The following is a 15,890-nucleotide window of genomic DNA, read 5'->3' on the forward strand; positions in this document are numbered from 1 at the left end:
CCAAGCGCGCTCACAGGTAAAGCTGCCAACATCCGCTAACCTCCCGCTTCCTCCCGCAGGTGGTGCAGCTCTTCATCCGCTTCCTGTACCGGCTGGCGTCTCTGAACAAAGACTACGCCGTGGTCATGTGCCGCCTGGGGACCAAGGAGGCGCTGGTGAAGGCGCTGGACAAGCACAGCACCAACCTGCTGCTGGTCACCGAGCTCCGAGACCTCATCACCGACTGCGAGAAGTACGCCAGCCTCTACAAGAAGATGACCACCAGCGTCCTCGCAGGATGCATCCAGGTACACGGGGGTGGGGCTTCTGTCACCTGGAGACGACCCTCGCTCGGTTGAAAGCAAACGTAAAGATTCAAACGCAAACATTCGTCTTTGGCTCTCAGCGAAGGCGGTCGCACTTTTCTCCTCCTCCTCTCCCTTAGCTTCCCTGCTTAGCCTCTTGTGTCCTTGTCTAGTCTCGTGTTTTTTGTATTACTTTTCCCTGGAACACTCTCACAGTCTGTTCTCTAAAACCTAAAAGAAGAATTATGGCTTGGTTCAACTGTCTCTGAATGCAATTGACACCCCTTCTCAACGTGAAGTCTGGGCTCGGGTGAGCCTGACTGCTGAAGATATCTACCTATTCGGAACCATGGTAACAGGGTTCTGGCTGATCGGAGCTGGCTTGGCCCTGGCTTATTGGAGAATTAAGGAAGCGGAACCGGCTGTTCAAACCCCCACAAGGCTGCCCGCTGGGATTGAAATGATGGGAGAGGCGTGAGTTTCTCAAAATGGGCTCATTGAGTCAGCACGGAGAAGATCTCTGAGTGGAAAACTGGATTACATCTGGAGGGGCTCGCTCGAACAACACCTTTGAGCGATCGATCACATCTTGGGGAAGTGCACTGCGGTCGTGAGTTCTCAGAACCTGCTCTTTGAGCAAAAACAACGACAACATCACAGAACGTAAGTTTGGATACCATCATAGAAAGCTCGCGGCGCTCCAACGGGAGATAGAGAGACCAGTGTCGGACTGTAGAACTGCTTTGAAATTCATATGAGCTGTTCGCTGTTCTGAGCTGTGTTGAAGGACACTGTCTCAGCTGAACTCTGGACACACACACACACTGATAAGCACACACTCATCTCCCCTCCTTTTCCAAACGCCTTCGATGCTTGTCTCCTACCAGGGAAGATGGCGGTCGACTGGACCAGCGCAGACATGCTGCAGGACCGGATGCGCTGCCTACACCGGCTCTCTCTTACCCTTTACCCGCCCCTGTTGCTTGTCTTGTGTTTCTATGGTGTATTGATAGTCATGTGCTTTTTGTGCTGAGGTGTTTTTTCTGTTATCAAACTGTTCTCCCACTAGGAGCTCAGTCTGAGTAGTTTTTTCTCCTCCTCTCACCTCATGTTATGTATTTTCGTTGTTTTTTTCCTATCAGCCGACCTTTCTGACGTGTCTCCCCAATGTGATGTTTGTGTAAAGTTGGTCAGAAGGTTCCTTTGTAAGTGCGCATGCACCATTAGCGTGCTGCCTGCTGTAACCCTAATTTCCTTCGGGATTAATAAAGTATTCTGATTCTAAAGTAACGTCTTCCCGTTTCCTGTCAGATGGTGCTGGGGCAGATCGAGGAGCACCGCCGCAGCCACCAGCCAATCAACATTCCCTTCTTCGACGTGTTTCTCAGGAATCTGTGCCAAGGTTGGTTAAATCCTGACGTTTCACCGCAAAACAAAAGAATAGTGAACGTCCAATCCTGGTCGAGTGTTAGGCGTGGCAGCCACCCGCCGCCGTGCGAAACGGGCGTAGCTCGCTCTAGACTGGCGTCTCAGTAACCAATGAGCATGCAGTGTGACAGTCAGAGCCGCCCCCTCAGTGTTCACTGTAGGTTGGAGAACAGATGTCCATCTTTTATATACAGTGTGTGTTATTGTTGGTGCAGATTTAAATCCAGCCCTGAGTGTCACAGGTGGAGGTGGCATCAGGTGGTGTGTTTCCTCAGAGGCTGCTGATAATCGGCGTCGCTCTGGTTTCACAGCTCGCTGAGCTCCGTGAGCAGAGCCGCTTCACGCTGCCCTCGGGTGGTGCTTTTCTACCTTAGATCTGCAGTGGGAGGGGCTGTTGGCGCACTGGGGGAGGTGTGCTTCTAACTGTCTGTGCTGCGTCCAGGGTCCAGCGTGGAGCTGAAGGAGGACAAATGCTGGGAGAAGGTGGAGGTGTCGTCCAATCACCATCGAGCGAACAAGCTGACCGACAAGAACCCGAAAACCTACTGGGAGTCCAACGGCTGCACCGGCTCGCACTTCATCAACATCTTCATGCACAGAGGCGTCATCATCAGGTAGGCGGGGCCCCAGCTCCTCGCTGTCTACTCCCGCCACTCGGGTAACGCTGACACCTGACAGTCTGTGTCTCCGCTCAGGCAACTCGCCATCCTGGTGGCCAGCGAGGACTCGAGCTACATGCCAGCCCGGATTCTGGTCCTGGGGGGAGACGAGCCCACCAACATCAACACGGAGCTCAACACGGTGAGTGCGAGTCTCCATACAATTCGTGCTGCGCTCGCTCCGAGCATTCCCTCACCTGTCCCGTCTGCGTCTCCGCAGGTGAACGTGCCGCCGTCGGCCAGCCGCGTGGTTCTGCTGGAGAACATGACCCGGTTTTGGCCCATCGTCCAGATCAGGGTCAAGCGGTGCCAGCAGGTCAGACCAAGTTCACGTCAGCTTCCTTTAGCTTCCCGTCCTCTCGCTGACCCCTCCCTCTCTGTCACAGGGCGGTATCGACACCCGCGTCCACGGCTTCGAGGTTCTCGGTCCGAAGCCGACGTTCTGGCCCGTTTTCAAGGAGCAGCTGTGCTGCCGGACCTACCTGTTCTACAGCACCAAGGCCCACACCTGGTGTCAGGAGGTGATGGAGGACAAGACGCAGTTGTTGCAGCTCTTCAACAAGTATGAATACTGCATACAGAGTACTGCCGCTCTCTAGCATGTACAAGTACTGCAGGAAATACTGTTAAAATGACGTGACAGTACTGTAAAGTACGGCGTGTCAGAAAGCAAAGATGCAGGAAACGTTAGAGCACAAAGTTTTACATGCAAACCGTTCACGTGTACTCAGACTGTGGGCGTGTCCAATGACAGTCCAGCTCGCTGTGAGCGTGTCTGCGCAACCACGAGAAACTCGCCAAGCCGCTCTAACGGCGTTTCAGTCGTGACGGTGAACGGCTGCAGTACAAATACTCACTGAAAATATTGTTAGAGTACTAGTAAATACTCTATTACTGCATCTAGTCAAGTACAAGTATCTGGAAAAGTGTGTGTGTGTGTGTGTGTGTGTGTGTGTGTGTAGACTGAACAGCGCTCTAAGACATGAGCAGATGTTCGCCGATCGTTTCCTGTCGGACGCAGAGGCGGCCGAAGCCCTGGGTCGAACCTGCTGGGAGGCTCTGATCACCCCCATCGTTCACAGCATCACAGGTACACACACACACACACACACACACACACACACACACACACACACACACACACACACACACACACACACACACACACAGGTGTCTTCATGAATATATCTGTTGTGGTTTTTGTGTGTAGTTGTTCACGTTGTCTTGCTGTATTATGTATTTTGAGGTTCGTTTTCTGTGTTTGTTGATTTGATCGAAGCGTTTGGATTCGTGTCTGTAGAAACATGGTTTCCTGTCTCGTTACAGCCGCAGGTCGTCCTCGTTGATTAGATTATTAATTCTTGAATTCTGATGTTTTATTTTATGACCTCGTTAAAGCGGCCCGATGTCTGTGTGTTCCCAGAATCCTCTGCGTGCAGCCCTCTGTCCTGGTTGCTCAGTGAATATCTGGATAACTCGGAGGCGCCTCGCCGCTGTAAGAGTCGGGCCACCATCTTTAACTCCCGAGTGAGGCGGCTCACGCACCTGCTGGTCCACGTGGACACGAGCCGAGTGGACGGCGAGGAGCTCAAACCGCCCGTCAAATCCAGTGAGTCGGAGCATGTTCGTGGCTTTTATTGTGATAGCTTCCTCGTGTTTTTCCTGTCGGGTTTGTCTGATCCTGGGATTAAAGTGCATTAGTTTGTCTTTAGGTGTCAGTGGTGGTCGGGGTCAGAGGATCTTTGATGATACAAACAGGAAGTTCTGTTTTAGGAGCAATGTGTGTTTAAAAGCTGACCTTTGACCCTTTGTGGATGTTAATAACTTAAAGGAGTTTATTTTGTCTCCAGAAGGTCTCAACAGAAGCAAAGAGCTGAAGAGTAAGTAAGAGCAAAGTTCAGAGGCCACGTCTGTTCCAGGGTCCAGCTGCGCTCCTCCTCCCTCCTCCTCTCTGAGCCAATCAGGTCGAGCGTTCTTATCTGACCTCGGCCGCAGTCTCAGATCTGCCATCCTGTCTGAGTCTGGCGTCGTCACGGTGACTGTGAGGACAGTTTAAGTGACCTCACAGTGAGGGCGATGATGGCTGCTTGATGTCAGCCGTGCTTCACACTCACCTGTGACTCCAAAAAAACAGCTGGGCTTGAAGGTCCAAGGGGTCAAAGTGCACGTCAGGGTCGGCACGAGTCGGACCGATCTCACTTTTCTTCCCGCCGTTGAAATAAAAGCAAAACACAAGCTCGTCCGCCATCTCCGGGTTGGACCGTAACGCCGTCGTATTTCATCCTGAACAAAAGAAAACGCAGACTCAACCTGACGACTTCTGAGGGTGACCACCCGCCATTCAGGCCACGGGGACGCCGTCGCAGGTCGTTCATGGGGAGAGTTTAAAAAGATTTCAGTCTCCATAAAAACGGTGATCTCGTGTCGTCCTTTTGGTTATCATTGTCGGCATTCAAACATCCCACAGAGCTGATGATTGGGCGGAGCTTAAACCTCTGGGGTCGATGGACACCTCGGTGCATCAAAATCACATGACCAATTTAAGACGACACAGCTACAAGATGCAGCGACTCTGAGTCTCAATTTCAACTTGGGTCGAAAGTAGAGCTGGGCGATTTTTTTCATATCACGATATGTTTTTTTCATTTCAGGCGATAACGATATCACGATATAAGCCAAATAACTATATTTGTAAGATTTAAATGTGCCGTTGCTCACAAGTAAAATGTGAAATAATCAGCAGCTTGTTTTTATTTAAATATTTATTTCCCATAATAAGTTCAACAGGGTAGATGTACTTAAGGAACATGAGACTTTTTCAGATAAATAAAGGCAAATATTGCAAACTACACAAAAGGCAGCCGCTAAAGCGTTTAAGTTTCAAAATAGAACAAACAAAACAGACTAAACTGTCAATTCCACTTAGAAACAAAATATTAATTCTAAAAATAAATCTTAGTTTGTTTTACAGAATAACAGACAAAACTGACTAACTTTTGTCAATATCAAATAAACTGAGAACTAAAAGGAAATTCTCAATCTCTCCTTGTTGTATAGCTGAGCTTTTCAAACAGTTTTAACAGTTACTTTAGTCTGACAAAAGCCGAATGACGAATCAGTGCTTCCAGTCAGAGACTGAGCTGTACCGCTTTATTGTATTTCCAGACTTGCTTTCGGCACATTTACAGTGCAGCTGCTCTGTTTGACTTGAAATAGCAGAAATACCTTCACACTACGGAGCTTCTCTGGCTCTTCCGTTGGACAATCTCTCCGGCGTTGGAACCATCATCTGTTTTCTCTTCGGTCACGCTCGGTTGATTTCTCTAGTCGGCACACTCATTTCCTCCATCACCCGGCGGCACGGCGGCTGGCTGCTTCCCAAACAAATACACGTGTGCGGCTTGGCACTTGTGCTGTACGTAACAAGTCACGTGACGCTGTGATTGGTTCGGCTCTGCGCTACTTAATTTGGATTGGCTGTTCTTCTTTCTTTCTTTTTTTTCCTGGTTTGATCCCGCAGCGAAGCTGATGGTTTCACGCTGGTTTCTTAGTGTTTCAGGGTGTTCGTGATGGTTTTAAGACGTTCAGGATGTCAGCAGTTTGAGCTCCTGTTGGCACCTGAGTGACTCTGAGCAGGTGTAGGTGAGCGTCTGAGGTAAAACGGGTCGGTTTGTCTTCAGCACCGGCGTGCGTTTTGAGCAACAGCACCAATCCGATGTGTTTATACATCTGATGGGTCAGATGTGTTTATGCGTATCTGAAACATCAACCTTGATCTGAAAAATAAATGCCACAGATTCGTTGTGCACAGTGATGCGTTTGGTGTGAACAGCCGTGTTACGAATAGATAAAATATTTGCATTGAATTTACACGTCTGCTGTTTAAAACCTCACAAAGGAAACATCAAAGACTCGCCTGTTCCTGTTTGTCCGTCAGATCAGAACATACTGAGAGGAGGTGAAGCTTGTTGTTTGTGAGTCGGATTTAAAGTGAACCCTTCGGTTTTTAAACGGTGGTGTGGCGCTCTGTTTTGGTGCAGTACCCCCTCCTCACCAGCAGAGGCAACTAAAACGTGCCTGAGAGGGCGGCGGCGCTGCAGTCGGACCCTGTTAGTTTGGTTTTTACGCTTTGACATTTCATGCGTCCACATGAGGGCAGGAAGCTGGTGTCGCCCCCTGCTGGCTGCTGACACAAGTTTGTAGCTGCTGATGCTGGGGGAGGAGTCTGACAGGCAGCCCAAAAGCACCCGTTTTTGTTAGAAATGCCTCCAGCAGGCGGCGCCCGGCGACCTTCCTCGTCCTCATCTGAACCGACTGAAACATTCGGCTTCCTTCAGACGCGCCCGTCCTCCATCTCGTTTTCCTTCAGTTGGGCCGCTCTTTGTTTACTTCCTGTTCCCATCGCAGTCCCTGACGCGGTTTCTTTTCAGTGGGAAAAGAAGGACCGACGCTCGGCTTCACTTTTCGTTTGTGGCTGTCGCGCTCTCATCTCACCTCCCCGTCACTCATCGCCGGCGAGCGTGCGCTCCCCAAATCCGACGTCTGAAATGTCGTCTTCTTGCAGATGGTAAAGAAGGAAAGAACAAAGAGGCATCCGCAGCCGCCTCCACCTCCTCCTCCTCATCGTCCTCAGCCAAACCCAAAGTGAAGAGCAGCAGCAGCATCGCGGGCATCGCCCTCTGTTGGCAGGGAGTGGTACAACGCCAGGTGAGTCAGCTGTTCAGTGTTGTTTCCTGTTTGAGGGTTTAGATGCTAATGAGCTAAACGTGACTCCTTCCCCTCAGGTGAAGAAGTTCCTGGAGGCGAGCTGCACTCTGCCGGACTTCGTGGAGCGATATCGGCGGCTCTACCTTCGGCTGAAGAACGCCATGGAGGAGCTGTTTGGCCAGCAAACCGCCTTCGTCCTTGCCCTGCGGCACGGTTTCTCCACCGCCCTGTTGCAGCTCTCCATCCTCAGAGCTATGCACGTGAGTGCCTGCGCCGCTGCGCGTCCGTCCAAGCTCTCGTGTTCTCGGTGCACGGTGTGACGTTGTTGTGTTTGCTGCACGCAGGTGAGCGAGCGCTTCGCTCAGTACATCGATCAGATGATCCAGGCGAGCGGCATGGCATCCGGCTGTGTGGAGACTCTGGAGCGGCTGCAGCAGTTTCTGGAGCCGATGCTCTTCCTGTCAGGCCTGGAGCTCGCCAGCACCTTCGAGCACTTCTACAGGTGCGATCACACGAGCGCCGTGCTGCGCCGAGCCTCCCGCGTCTCTAACGCTCACAGTCTCTCGCTCTGTGCAGGTACTATCTGGGCGACCGGCTGCTGGCTCAGGGGAACGTGTGGCTGGAGCACGCCGTGGCGGAGCAGATCGGCAGTTGCTTCCCGAGCCGCTTCCCACAGCAGATGCTGAAGAACCTGAGCGAGTCGTCCGAGCTGCAGCAGGAGTTCCACCTGTACCGGCTGCAGCAGCTGGACCGCAGCTTGCAGGAGCACGACCAGGTTGCATGTCTGCTCTGCCCCCAGGTACCCATCGCCGCCTGCAGGGTCTCATTGTGTGTCCTTGTTTCTGCAGGTGATGGAGGAGGAGTGGGCGGAGTTGGAGGAGGAGGCGGAGGTCCAGGTCCTGGTTCTGTCGCCGCGCTGCTGGGCCGTCTCTTCACTCTGCTACCTGGACGAGCCGGCGAAGCACCTCCCCCCGGACCTCTGCTCCTACCTGAACCAGTTCACCCAGTTCTACACCCACAGTGAGCACCTCCACCCACATCAGCACCCCTATTTCCAACAGCAACCAGTATTACCTCACGCTAACTGACGGATATTACTTCCTGTCTGCAGGTCAGTCCATATACGGTCTGTGCCACTCCAAGCCTCGGCGGCTGCAGTGGACGTGGCTCGGGCATGCCGAGCTGCAGTTCGGCGGCTGGACGCTGCACGTCTCTACGCTGCAGATGTTCGTGCTGCTGCAGTTCAACAGCCAGCAGGTAGGTCCTCGTGGTCTCGCTGCCCGCCGCGTTTGTGGCATTGGAGGAGTGAGTGCGTAGTTTGATGTACGTGTGATGTTTGTGTTTCTGTGCGTCTGCAGGAGGTTCGAGTTGACGCTCTGCTGCAGGCAAGCGGCCTCTCCGCCACCGTGCTGCTGCACGCTCTGCTGCCTCTCATTGGCGAGGGCGGGCCGCTGACCTGCAGCCACCCAGACGACCCCACCCGAGGTCAGACCCGCCTCACAAACGCACACGTGTGTCAGCACCGCTGTCCGTCTTTTCTGACTTTGCATCTCTTTGCATCAGGTGTGCTGCAGCTGAACGAGCAGGTGGCGTCTCGCAGCCAGGAGGGCGCGCCGGCGTCCGTGTGGCTGCTGCCCAAACAGACGTATCTGAACGTGGACGAGGACGCGGCGGGCACACTGGAGAGGAAGAGGAACTACATCTACTGCCTGATCGTCCACATCATGAAGCAGGAGAAGGAGATGCATATTGACAACCTCGTCTTCAAGGTCAGAGGTTGCCTGCCTCCTTCAAAATAAAAGCCCGTGGTGGCATGTCAAGGCTCTGACCTGCGCCGCTCTCTTTCAGGTGCTGGACTCGTGTCAGAAGCAGGAGGCGTCGCGCTCGCCGGGCTCGGGCCGTTTCAGCTGCAGCACCAGCGATGTCCTGTCCTGCATCATGCACGTCATCAGCAAGGGCTGCATCCGCCGCAACGACGAGAACCCGCACATTGTGGAGTTCGTCCCCGAGGACCCGTCCACGCCGCAGAAGGGCCAGGCCCAGTTCTCCTTCAGCCGGGCCGACATCGGGAAGGACGCCACCTCCAACAGCCGGGCCGACATCAGGTGTGACCGCGACCTCTGACTTCACACGTGGGTTCAGTCTGTCAGTCTCAGCTAAGCCACGCCCTGCTTAGCCAGGAGAGCGCTTTGTTTTACAGACGGCGTTTCTGAACCAGAAGAATTCTCATTTCTTCTTCTTTGACTTTATTTTATTCACTCACGTCAGCTTTTGTTTTTTTTTTTTTTTTTTTTTTTTTTGTTTAATAGCACTTTGTCTTTATTATCATCCAATAGGAATGCAGTTGTAGAAAAGGGCGGTGCTGGGGCCTGCGGCGGTCTGCCAGCCTCAAACGAGGCCACAGACTCGAATGGGCTGTAAATTTCGATTGATTTTGATCGGCTCGACGTTTATCTGATCGGCCGATCGATCAGAAATCGGACGTCTGTGAAACGAAGCTGCTGAAACAGATCAGACATGATGTTGTAAATATTGTTTGACCTTTGACATCTTTGACATCTGTTCACATCACACCGAAGCCGAACTCGACTTTAAGGAGAAGAAGAAAATGAAGTTTAAACGCTGATTTTGTTTGTTCTGATTTAAAATGCTGATTGACGAGCAAACCTTTGACAAATAAACTGATGAGGATCAAACTGAGCTGCAGTGATTCTTCAGAGCTCGTCTCTGTGCGTACAAGTCATCGTTGGATTAAAGAGGACGTGAAACGCTACACGCAGGCCCACGGAGCCCTCAGGCTCTCACAGCTGTAACGCTGGCTGTGAACCTGGGTTTAAAAACAGGCGTAGAGCCATCTTCTGTCAGGTTGGCGCATGACGTTGTGTGGTTGGCACATTATGATGTCAAACCTTTTAAGCTTTGTCTTGAAGCTGTTATTTCTTCAACCCAGGTTCACAGACAGTTGCACCTGCGTCAGTGTCTGAGGGCGGGGCTCCGTGGGGTAAATGAGGCTTTGCGTGTAGCGCTTCACGTCCACGTTAAACTGTGAGGGTATCAGGACCTGAGCTGCTCTCCTGCAGCGGCTGGTTTCAGCTGTTTATCAGCTGCACGTGTTCCGGTCCGGCCCTTACGGTTGACAGCGCCGCGAATGAGAGAGGCGGCAGAATGAAACGATGGACAGACGCTGCTGCTGTCAGACCGTGGGTCATTTCCACGTTCCTCTGACTATGAGAGTCGGTGAGGGTGATAACAATGAGACAAAACATGTCAGGACCAGAAACTGAATAATGAGTGTGAGGAGCGCACATGCTGATTACAGGTATTACACTCACTGCCATGCAGTCGGTGGAGGCGCACACTCCTGTCCCAGCACAGGTTACACAAACAGTCGTACTCTTTACAAGGGAGCCATCAGAGACGGAGACTTTCAAAAGAACGTAAACCTTCACAAACGCCTTTACTTTTTTAAACAGTGTAAGTTTGACTGGTCTGCAGGGGGCGCTGTCTCGGTGCCATCTGTTAAATGGTCTGGAGCTGGAGGCGTTTTGGTTCTTACGTTTGTTAGTCATTCAACGAAATGACTCCCAGTTTTCTTCACTGTGAAATAAAAACTGAACTAAGATTGAATGTTAAACACCGATGTGAGCGAGGTGCAATACCACTGTGTGCCACAGGAGGGGGCAGTGAGTCAGTGTTACCTGTATTAAACCAGGTGAGTTTTCAAAGTAAAAGCACCAGTTTGGAGAGTCTTAAACTGATACATTAACTAAAAAATAATCGTATTCATTGATTATCAAAGAGTCCTCCTGCAGCGTGTGAGTGTTTCAGGTGTTTGTGTGTTGCAGTCTGGTGCCTGTGCCGCGGCAGTTCGAGGATGGCGTTCTTGATACCGTTCTTTTCTCGATGGGTCGCACGATGACGCAGGATGAAGTTCGTCAACTGATGCAGAGGACGGTTCAACAGGTGAGATGCTGCATAGGCGTATGTGAGGTCAGAGGTTCATGAGGCGTAGTCTCCACCCCCTCAGGTGCGTTAGATGACCTCTCTGTCCTCTCAGGTTGCGGGGACGCTGAGTCTGGACCTGGACCGGGCCGAGCACCTCCTCATTCACTGTAAGTGGAACGTGGACTTGGTGGTGCAGCGGTACACCGACGACCCTGACGCCATCATCGTGGCTGCCGGACTCAAGTTCCTGAACCCTCAGACGCCGCCGAGCCCCGCCTCCACCTGCCCAGTGTGCCTGAGCCCGTGGAGCTGCGGCATGGAGCTGGTGCCTTCGCTGAGCTGCATGCACTACTGCTGCAGGGTCAGCGCCGCTCTCAGTTCTTGATGTTTGCCGTGGGCGTGGCGTGAGTCTGACTGTGTGTGTGTGTGTGTGTGTGTGTGTGTCGTGCAGTCGTGCTGGCAGGAGTACCTGACGGCGAGGATCGAGCAGAACCTGATCATGAACTGCAACTGTCCAATCACAGACTGCCAGGCTCAGCCCACCTCCCAGTTCTTCCTCAGCGTCCTCACTGACAAGGACACCATCGCCAAGGTAACACACAACCTGACCACCCTCAGGTTTGCCTGTCCCGTCTATGGGTGTTAAGCTCCTCCTTCTCCGCAGTATGAGAATGCCCTGCTGAGAGGCTACGTGGAGTGCTGCTCCAACCTGACGTGGTGCACCAACCCTCAGGGCTGCGATCAGATCCTCTGCAAGGAGAACACGGGCAGCATGGCGACCTGCTCAAAGTGCTGCTGGTCCTCCTGCTTCAGCTGCAACTTCCCTGAGGTCAGAGGTCACCTTACATGCTTTCAGTTTATAGGTGAAGCTGTAGTTCCCACGGGAACCTTGTTTTACCACAGATGGATAAAAAGATTACCTAAACCTGCATTCTGCCTAGTGTCAAGCAGGGGGCAACTCCCCTGACGTCTGATTGGCTAAAGTCTCCTGGTCACCTGATCTGGTCCTTCCAGGTCTAACTGAATAAAACATGAAGATTATGCAGAGCATCCTTGTTGGCAGATGCTTTGTCAGTCAAATCCCGTTAGCCAATGAGTGAGCGGCTCCATAGTCAGGTGACCTTCTTGCTCATCGCACCAAACGAAGCACAGAAACCAGTGGGTGCATGTCCATCTTCTCTATACAGTCTGTGTGTTGTAGTCGCAGCACCTGGGTTTCGGGTGACCGCTGCTGCGTTAAACCGTTTAAAGGCCAGGTATGTAAACATGCGACCGCTCCCCCCACCCCTCCTGCAGGCACACTACCCAGCGAGCTGCAGTCACATGTCCCAGTGGATGGACGACGGCGGTTACTACGAAGGGATGAGCATGGAGGCTCAGAGCAAACACCTCGCCAAGCTAATCTCCAAACGCTGCCCAAGCTGCCAGGCTCAGATCGAGAAGAACGAAGGCTGCCTGCAGTACGAACGCACACAGACACACACACACACACAGACACGCACGCGCACAGACGTGCTGGTAACGGTGATGTCGATGACCTCTCTCCTCAGTATGACCTGTGCCAAATGTAACCATGGCTTCTGCTGGCGCTGCCTGAAACCATGGAAACCAACACACAAAGATTACTACAACTGCTCTGCCATGGTTGGTCCACATGCTGTCATGTGACTACACAAGTCAGCCAATCAGAACAGCAAACGGTGTGTTAAAGGTGTTATCTGTCTGCAGGTGAGTAAAGCGGCGCGGCAGGAGAAGAAGTTCCAGGATTACAACGAGAGATGCACCTTCCACCATCAGGCCAAGGTATGACTACAGACCATCAAAGAGCACCGCTGTGGCCCGCTACAGGCCGTGCAGTCAGTACAAAGAGCACATAAGTATAAATTTGTCAATGCGATAACTCAAGGTGATGTAGGCGCTTCAAATGAACCCCACACCTGCATCTGCTGAAACCCCCGGCCCAGCTCAGGGGTCGGGGGTCTGAAAATACTGTGGATAGCTCCAGGCTAAGGCTGCCGCTGTATTTAATCACACAGTGACGTAGCTGACAGACCGGGTGGTGTCTGTGTGTGTGTCTGCAGGACTTTGCCATCAACCTGGAGAACAAAGTGTCGTCCATCAATGAGGCTCTGCAGATGAAGTCTCTGACCTTCGTCATCGACGCCTGTAAAGTCCTCGCTCAGGCTCGGAAGGTATCGTCCCCGTCGTCTTCCTCCTCCTCAGCCGCTCCCGCTGAGGTCGGAGCGTGTCCTTACCGTGCCCTCCGCTCTGTCTGCAGGTGCTGGCCTACTCCTGCGTGTACAGCTACTACAACCAGGAGACGGAGAAGATGGACGTGATGGAGCAGCAGACCGAGGCTCTGGACTTGCATACCAACGCTCTGCAGATCCTGCTGGGTGAGGCTCCCATCCTCTGATCCTCGTCAGGCCTGTGTGAACTGGTCTCACTGGTGTGTCTGCTGGTTTTCTCTCCTCAGAGGAGACTTTGCTGCAGTGCACTGACCTGGCCTCGTGCGTGCGGCTGCTGAAACCCGAACACCTGAACACTGGACTCGAGCTGATCCGCCGCATCCAGGAGCGCCTCCTCGCCATCCTCCAGCACTCCACCCAGGTACTCGCTCCAGAACCAGTTCGGTCTATGTGAGACCGAGCTGGTGAGCCGACGAGCGTTACGGCTCTGATGACAGAACTGGGAATGCGCCTCAGCCCACATCACGGAGCCGATTCCTCTGACAGGCTTAGATGATCCTGCAGGGGGCGGAGTGAAAATCCATGCACGCTGTAAAAAGTTAGCTCTGCACGTTTTCAGTCTTTGACATTAAATCCAACGCTTTAAAAAGATCTCGCCACGGCGGTGGCTCAGCGTGTTTGGTGCTGCAGATTTGTTGACACTTCCTGCGGTGGCGTTTACATGTGAAGAACGGCGCAGGCAAAGTCGCTTCACTCTGAACTTTTTATTTCTGAGGCAGACGCGTTCACTACTCTCAGAAAATACACGGCCCGTAAACCATGGACAGCGTTTACTGTCAGAGCTGTGACGGCGAGCTCCGCCTCCACGCGCTGTCGTGTCACGACCACATTAGTCAGCAGCCTCAGTCAACGATAAAACCTATCAAAATAAAAGCTTCTTTAGCTGTTTCTTCAGAGGGCGCTGCTCTGACCTCCTGACAAAATGCGATGGGATGTTCTGTGATGTCATCGCTGCACTGCTTCCTGTTTCTGTCTCCAGGACTTCCGTGTTGGATACCAGTCCAAGGGCAGCCAGGAACCAGAGTCCACTCAGTCCTCCAACCTGTCCAACCACGCCGACGCCAACAAAGTGTGAGTAACGCCTCCTGCAACGTAAAGCGAGGTTGAAGGTGCGTACTGAGCATGTGCACACACTGACGCGCTCTCTCTCTCTCACGCAGGTCCAAGTCGGACCGGGCGTCCCACTCCGGAGACTCTGACAACAACAACTACACGGGCGAGGAGGGCGGCGACGAAGCAGAGGATGACGATGACGAGTACGATGAAGAGTACGTCCCAGAGTGGCACGAGGACTACGACGAGGACGACATCGACGAGGACGACTTCTTCTCCGACGACGACGAGTCCGAGAACCTGGAGAGGGACTTCAGCCCCTTCGACTGACTCGGGTTTAAGAGCCTGAGGGCGACCCAGGTGCTGCCGTGACCCCGCACCCTCTGCACCGCCATCCAACGCCACCTCAGGATGTCTGCGAGGGCGCTGGGACAGACGTCCTCCTTCATCTCGAACACAGCTTCACCCGCTTTCTCACTTCTGTATCTCACTTCCTGTATTTGCATTCAGAGTACGGAAGCAGGCGAGGGTCAAAATCAGGAACGAGCTCTGAGTTTAAAAAAAAGATTTTTACGTCCTGACGTGACCACTTCCTGTTTGTTCGCTCTTTAAAACTAGAACGAGCCCGTTTGGATTAGTTCAAAGGTCTTTGTTTTAATTTGGTTAACCCCAGTTTAACTTGTGCTGACTTAAACCAGTTTAAACCAGTTCACGCTGGTTTTCCTTTTTCTCCTCCCTTCAGAAAAATAGTTCACGTGATATTTTTACGACTTCTGATTGGAGCTTCCGGCTCTGATTTTGGTTTGTTTTCCGGCCGGCCTCGGTCCTGCTTCCGCACCTGAATCATATGTTTGTTTTCCTGAGGAGTAAAGGTGAGAAACCGGACGGCGCCCCGGAGTCGGACTGCCGGTCCGGCTCTCGCTCGTCCTCCTCATCGCGTTCTGCCTTCGGTTCTGCGTTTGACGGACATTGCCTTCGTTAGTGAGTGAAGAAACTCACTTCCTGTCTCCGTGTTTGGAGGTTTTTATGTGTTCTGAGAGTCTGCGGTTTCTATGCATCTGAAAAAATCGATGCTGATGGTTCTGATGGGTCGAGCAGAACTGATCTCTAATGTATCACTGCAATAAACGAGCGATCGCTTCTCATTTGCTAAGCAAAGACTGTCCCCTGCTCCGTTTGACGCTGTTGGACGACTTCCTGCCCTGCGGGATTCTGGGATGTCGCCTGAGCTCCAGTTTTGCTGTAATTTTGAGAGATCTTATATTCATATTATTGATGTTCTGAGATGCTTTTCTGGTTTCTTTATTGGAGTCGAGCGACTTCCGCTAGCAAAACTAAATAAAAGCTTTTTCTGCTACTCTTCAGTTACTTTCAAATGTAATTAGATTACATGCCAACTGTGTCTTCAGTGTATTTTTTTTTTTTGGGGGGGGGGGGGATGGGGGAGATTCAGGCAGTTGTACTTTAACCTCAAAGCTTGTCAGTCTTTAGTGTTGTGAGGACACCAAGGATCCTCCCACATCACGCAGAGAGAATGTAAGAGTAAAATCTCATGATACAGGTTT

The 15,890-nt window shown here is 52.3% G+C and overlaps 1 protein-coding gene across 3 annotated transcripts in view; it reads left to right on the forward strand.

The window, feature by feature from the left end:
* Positions 1 to 15,689, forward strand: part of cul9 (cullin 9) — a 28,719-nt gene extending 13,030 nt beyond the window's left edge. Inside the window, exons 16-45 of one of the 3 annotated variants that reach the window (XM_026191039.1) lie at positions 60 to 287; positions 1,596 to 1,686; positions 2,155 to 2,326; positions 2,408 to 2,513; positions 2,592 to 2,687; positions 2,758 to 2,933; positions 3,334 to 3,461; positions 3,795 to 3,980; positions 4,222 to 4,251; positions 6,936 to 7,078; positions 7,156 to 7,338; positions 7,423 to 7,580; positions 7,655 to 7,853; positions 7,927 to 8,098; positions 8,190 to 8,335; positions 8,437 to 8,563; positions 8,642 to 8,847; positions 8,927 to 9,183; positions 10,924 to 11,041; positions 11,136 to 11,384; positions 11,475 to 11,615; positions 11,688 to 11,852; positions 12,320 to 12,483; positions 12,574 to 12,667; positions 12,752 to 12,826; positions 13,105 to 13,215; positions 13,302 to 13,419; positions 13,500 to 13,633; positions 14,252 to 14,343; positions 14,433 to 15,689. In XM_026191039.1, coding sequence (XP_026046824.1) covers positions 60 to 287; positions 1,596 to 1,686; positions 2,155 to 2,326; positions 2,408 to 2,513; positions 2,592 to 2,687; positions 2,758 to 2,933; positions 3,334 to 3,461; positions 3,795 to 3,980; positions 4,222 to 4,251; positions 6,936 to 7,078; positions 7,156 to 7,338; positions 7,423 to 7,580; positions 7,655 to 7,853; positions 7,927 to 8,098; positions 8,190 to 8,335; positions 8,437 to 8,563; positions 8,642 to 8,847; positions 8,927 to 9,183; positions 10,924 to 11,041; positions 11,136 to 11,384; positions 11,475 to 11,615; positions 11,688 to 11,852; positions 12,320 to 12,483; positions 12,574 to 12,667; positions 12,752 to 12,826; positions 13,105 to 13,215; positions 13,302 to 13,419; positions 13,500 to 13,633; positions 14,252 to 14,343; positions 14,433 to 14,655 — 4,488 coding nt within the window. In that variant the 3' untranslated portion in view covers positions 14,656 to 15,689. The remainder of the gene's footprint in view (positions 1 to 59; positions 288 to 1,595; positions 1,687 to 2,154; positions 2,327 to 2,407; positions 2,514 to 2,591; positions 2,688 to 2,757; positions 2,934 to 3,333; positions 3,462 to 3,794; positions 3,981 to 4,221; positions 4,252 to 6,935; positions 7,079 to 7,155; positions 7,339 to 7,422; positions 7,581 to 7,654; positions 7,854 to 7,926; positions 8,099 to 8,189; positions 8,336 to 8,436; positions 8,564 to 8,641; positions 8,848 to 8,926; positions 9,184 to 10,923; positions 11,042 to 11,135; positions 11,385 to 11,474; positions 11,616 to 11,687; positions 11,853 to 12,319; positions 12,484 to 12,573; positions 12,668 to 12,751; positions 12,827 to 13,104; positions 13,216 to 13,301; positions 13,420 to 13,499; positions 13,634 to 14,251; positions 14,344 to 14,432) is intronic. The other 2 variants (XM_026191040.1, XM_026191041.1) reach the window with 2 other exon arrangements.
* Positions 15,690 to 15,890: the final 201 nt, after the last annotated feature.

Source organism: Astatotilapia calliptera, chromosome 13 (assembly GCF_900246225.1).
Source record: "Astatotilapia calliptera chromosome 13, fAstCal1.2, whole genome shotgun sequence".
NCBI classification, from domain to species: domain Eukaryota; kingdom Metazoa; phylum Chordata; class Actinopteri; order Cichliformes; family Cichlidae; genus Astatotilapia; species Astatotilapia calliptera.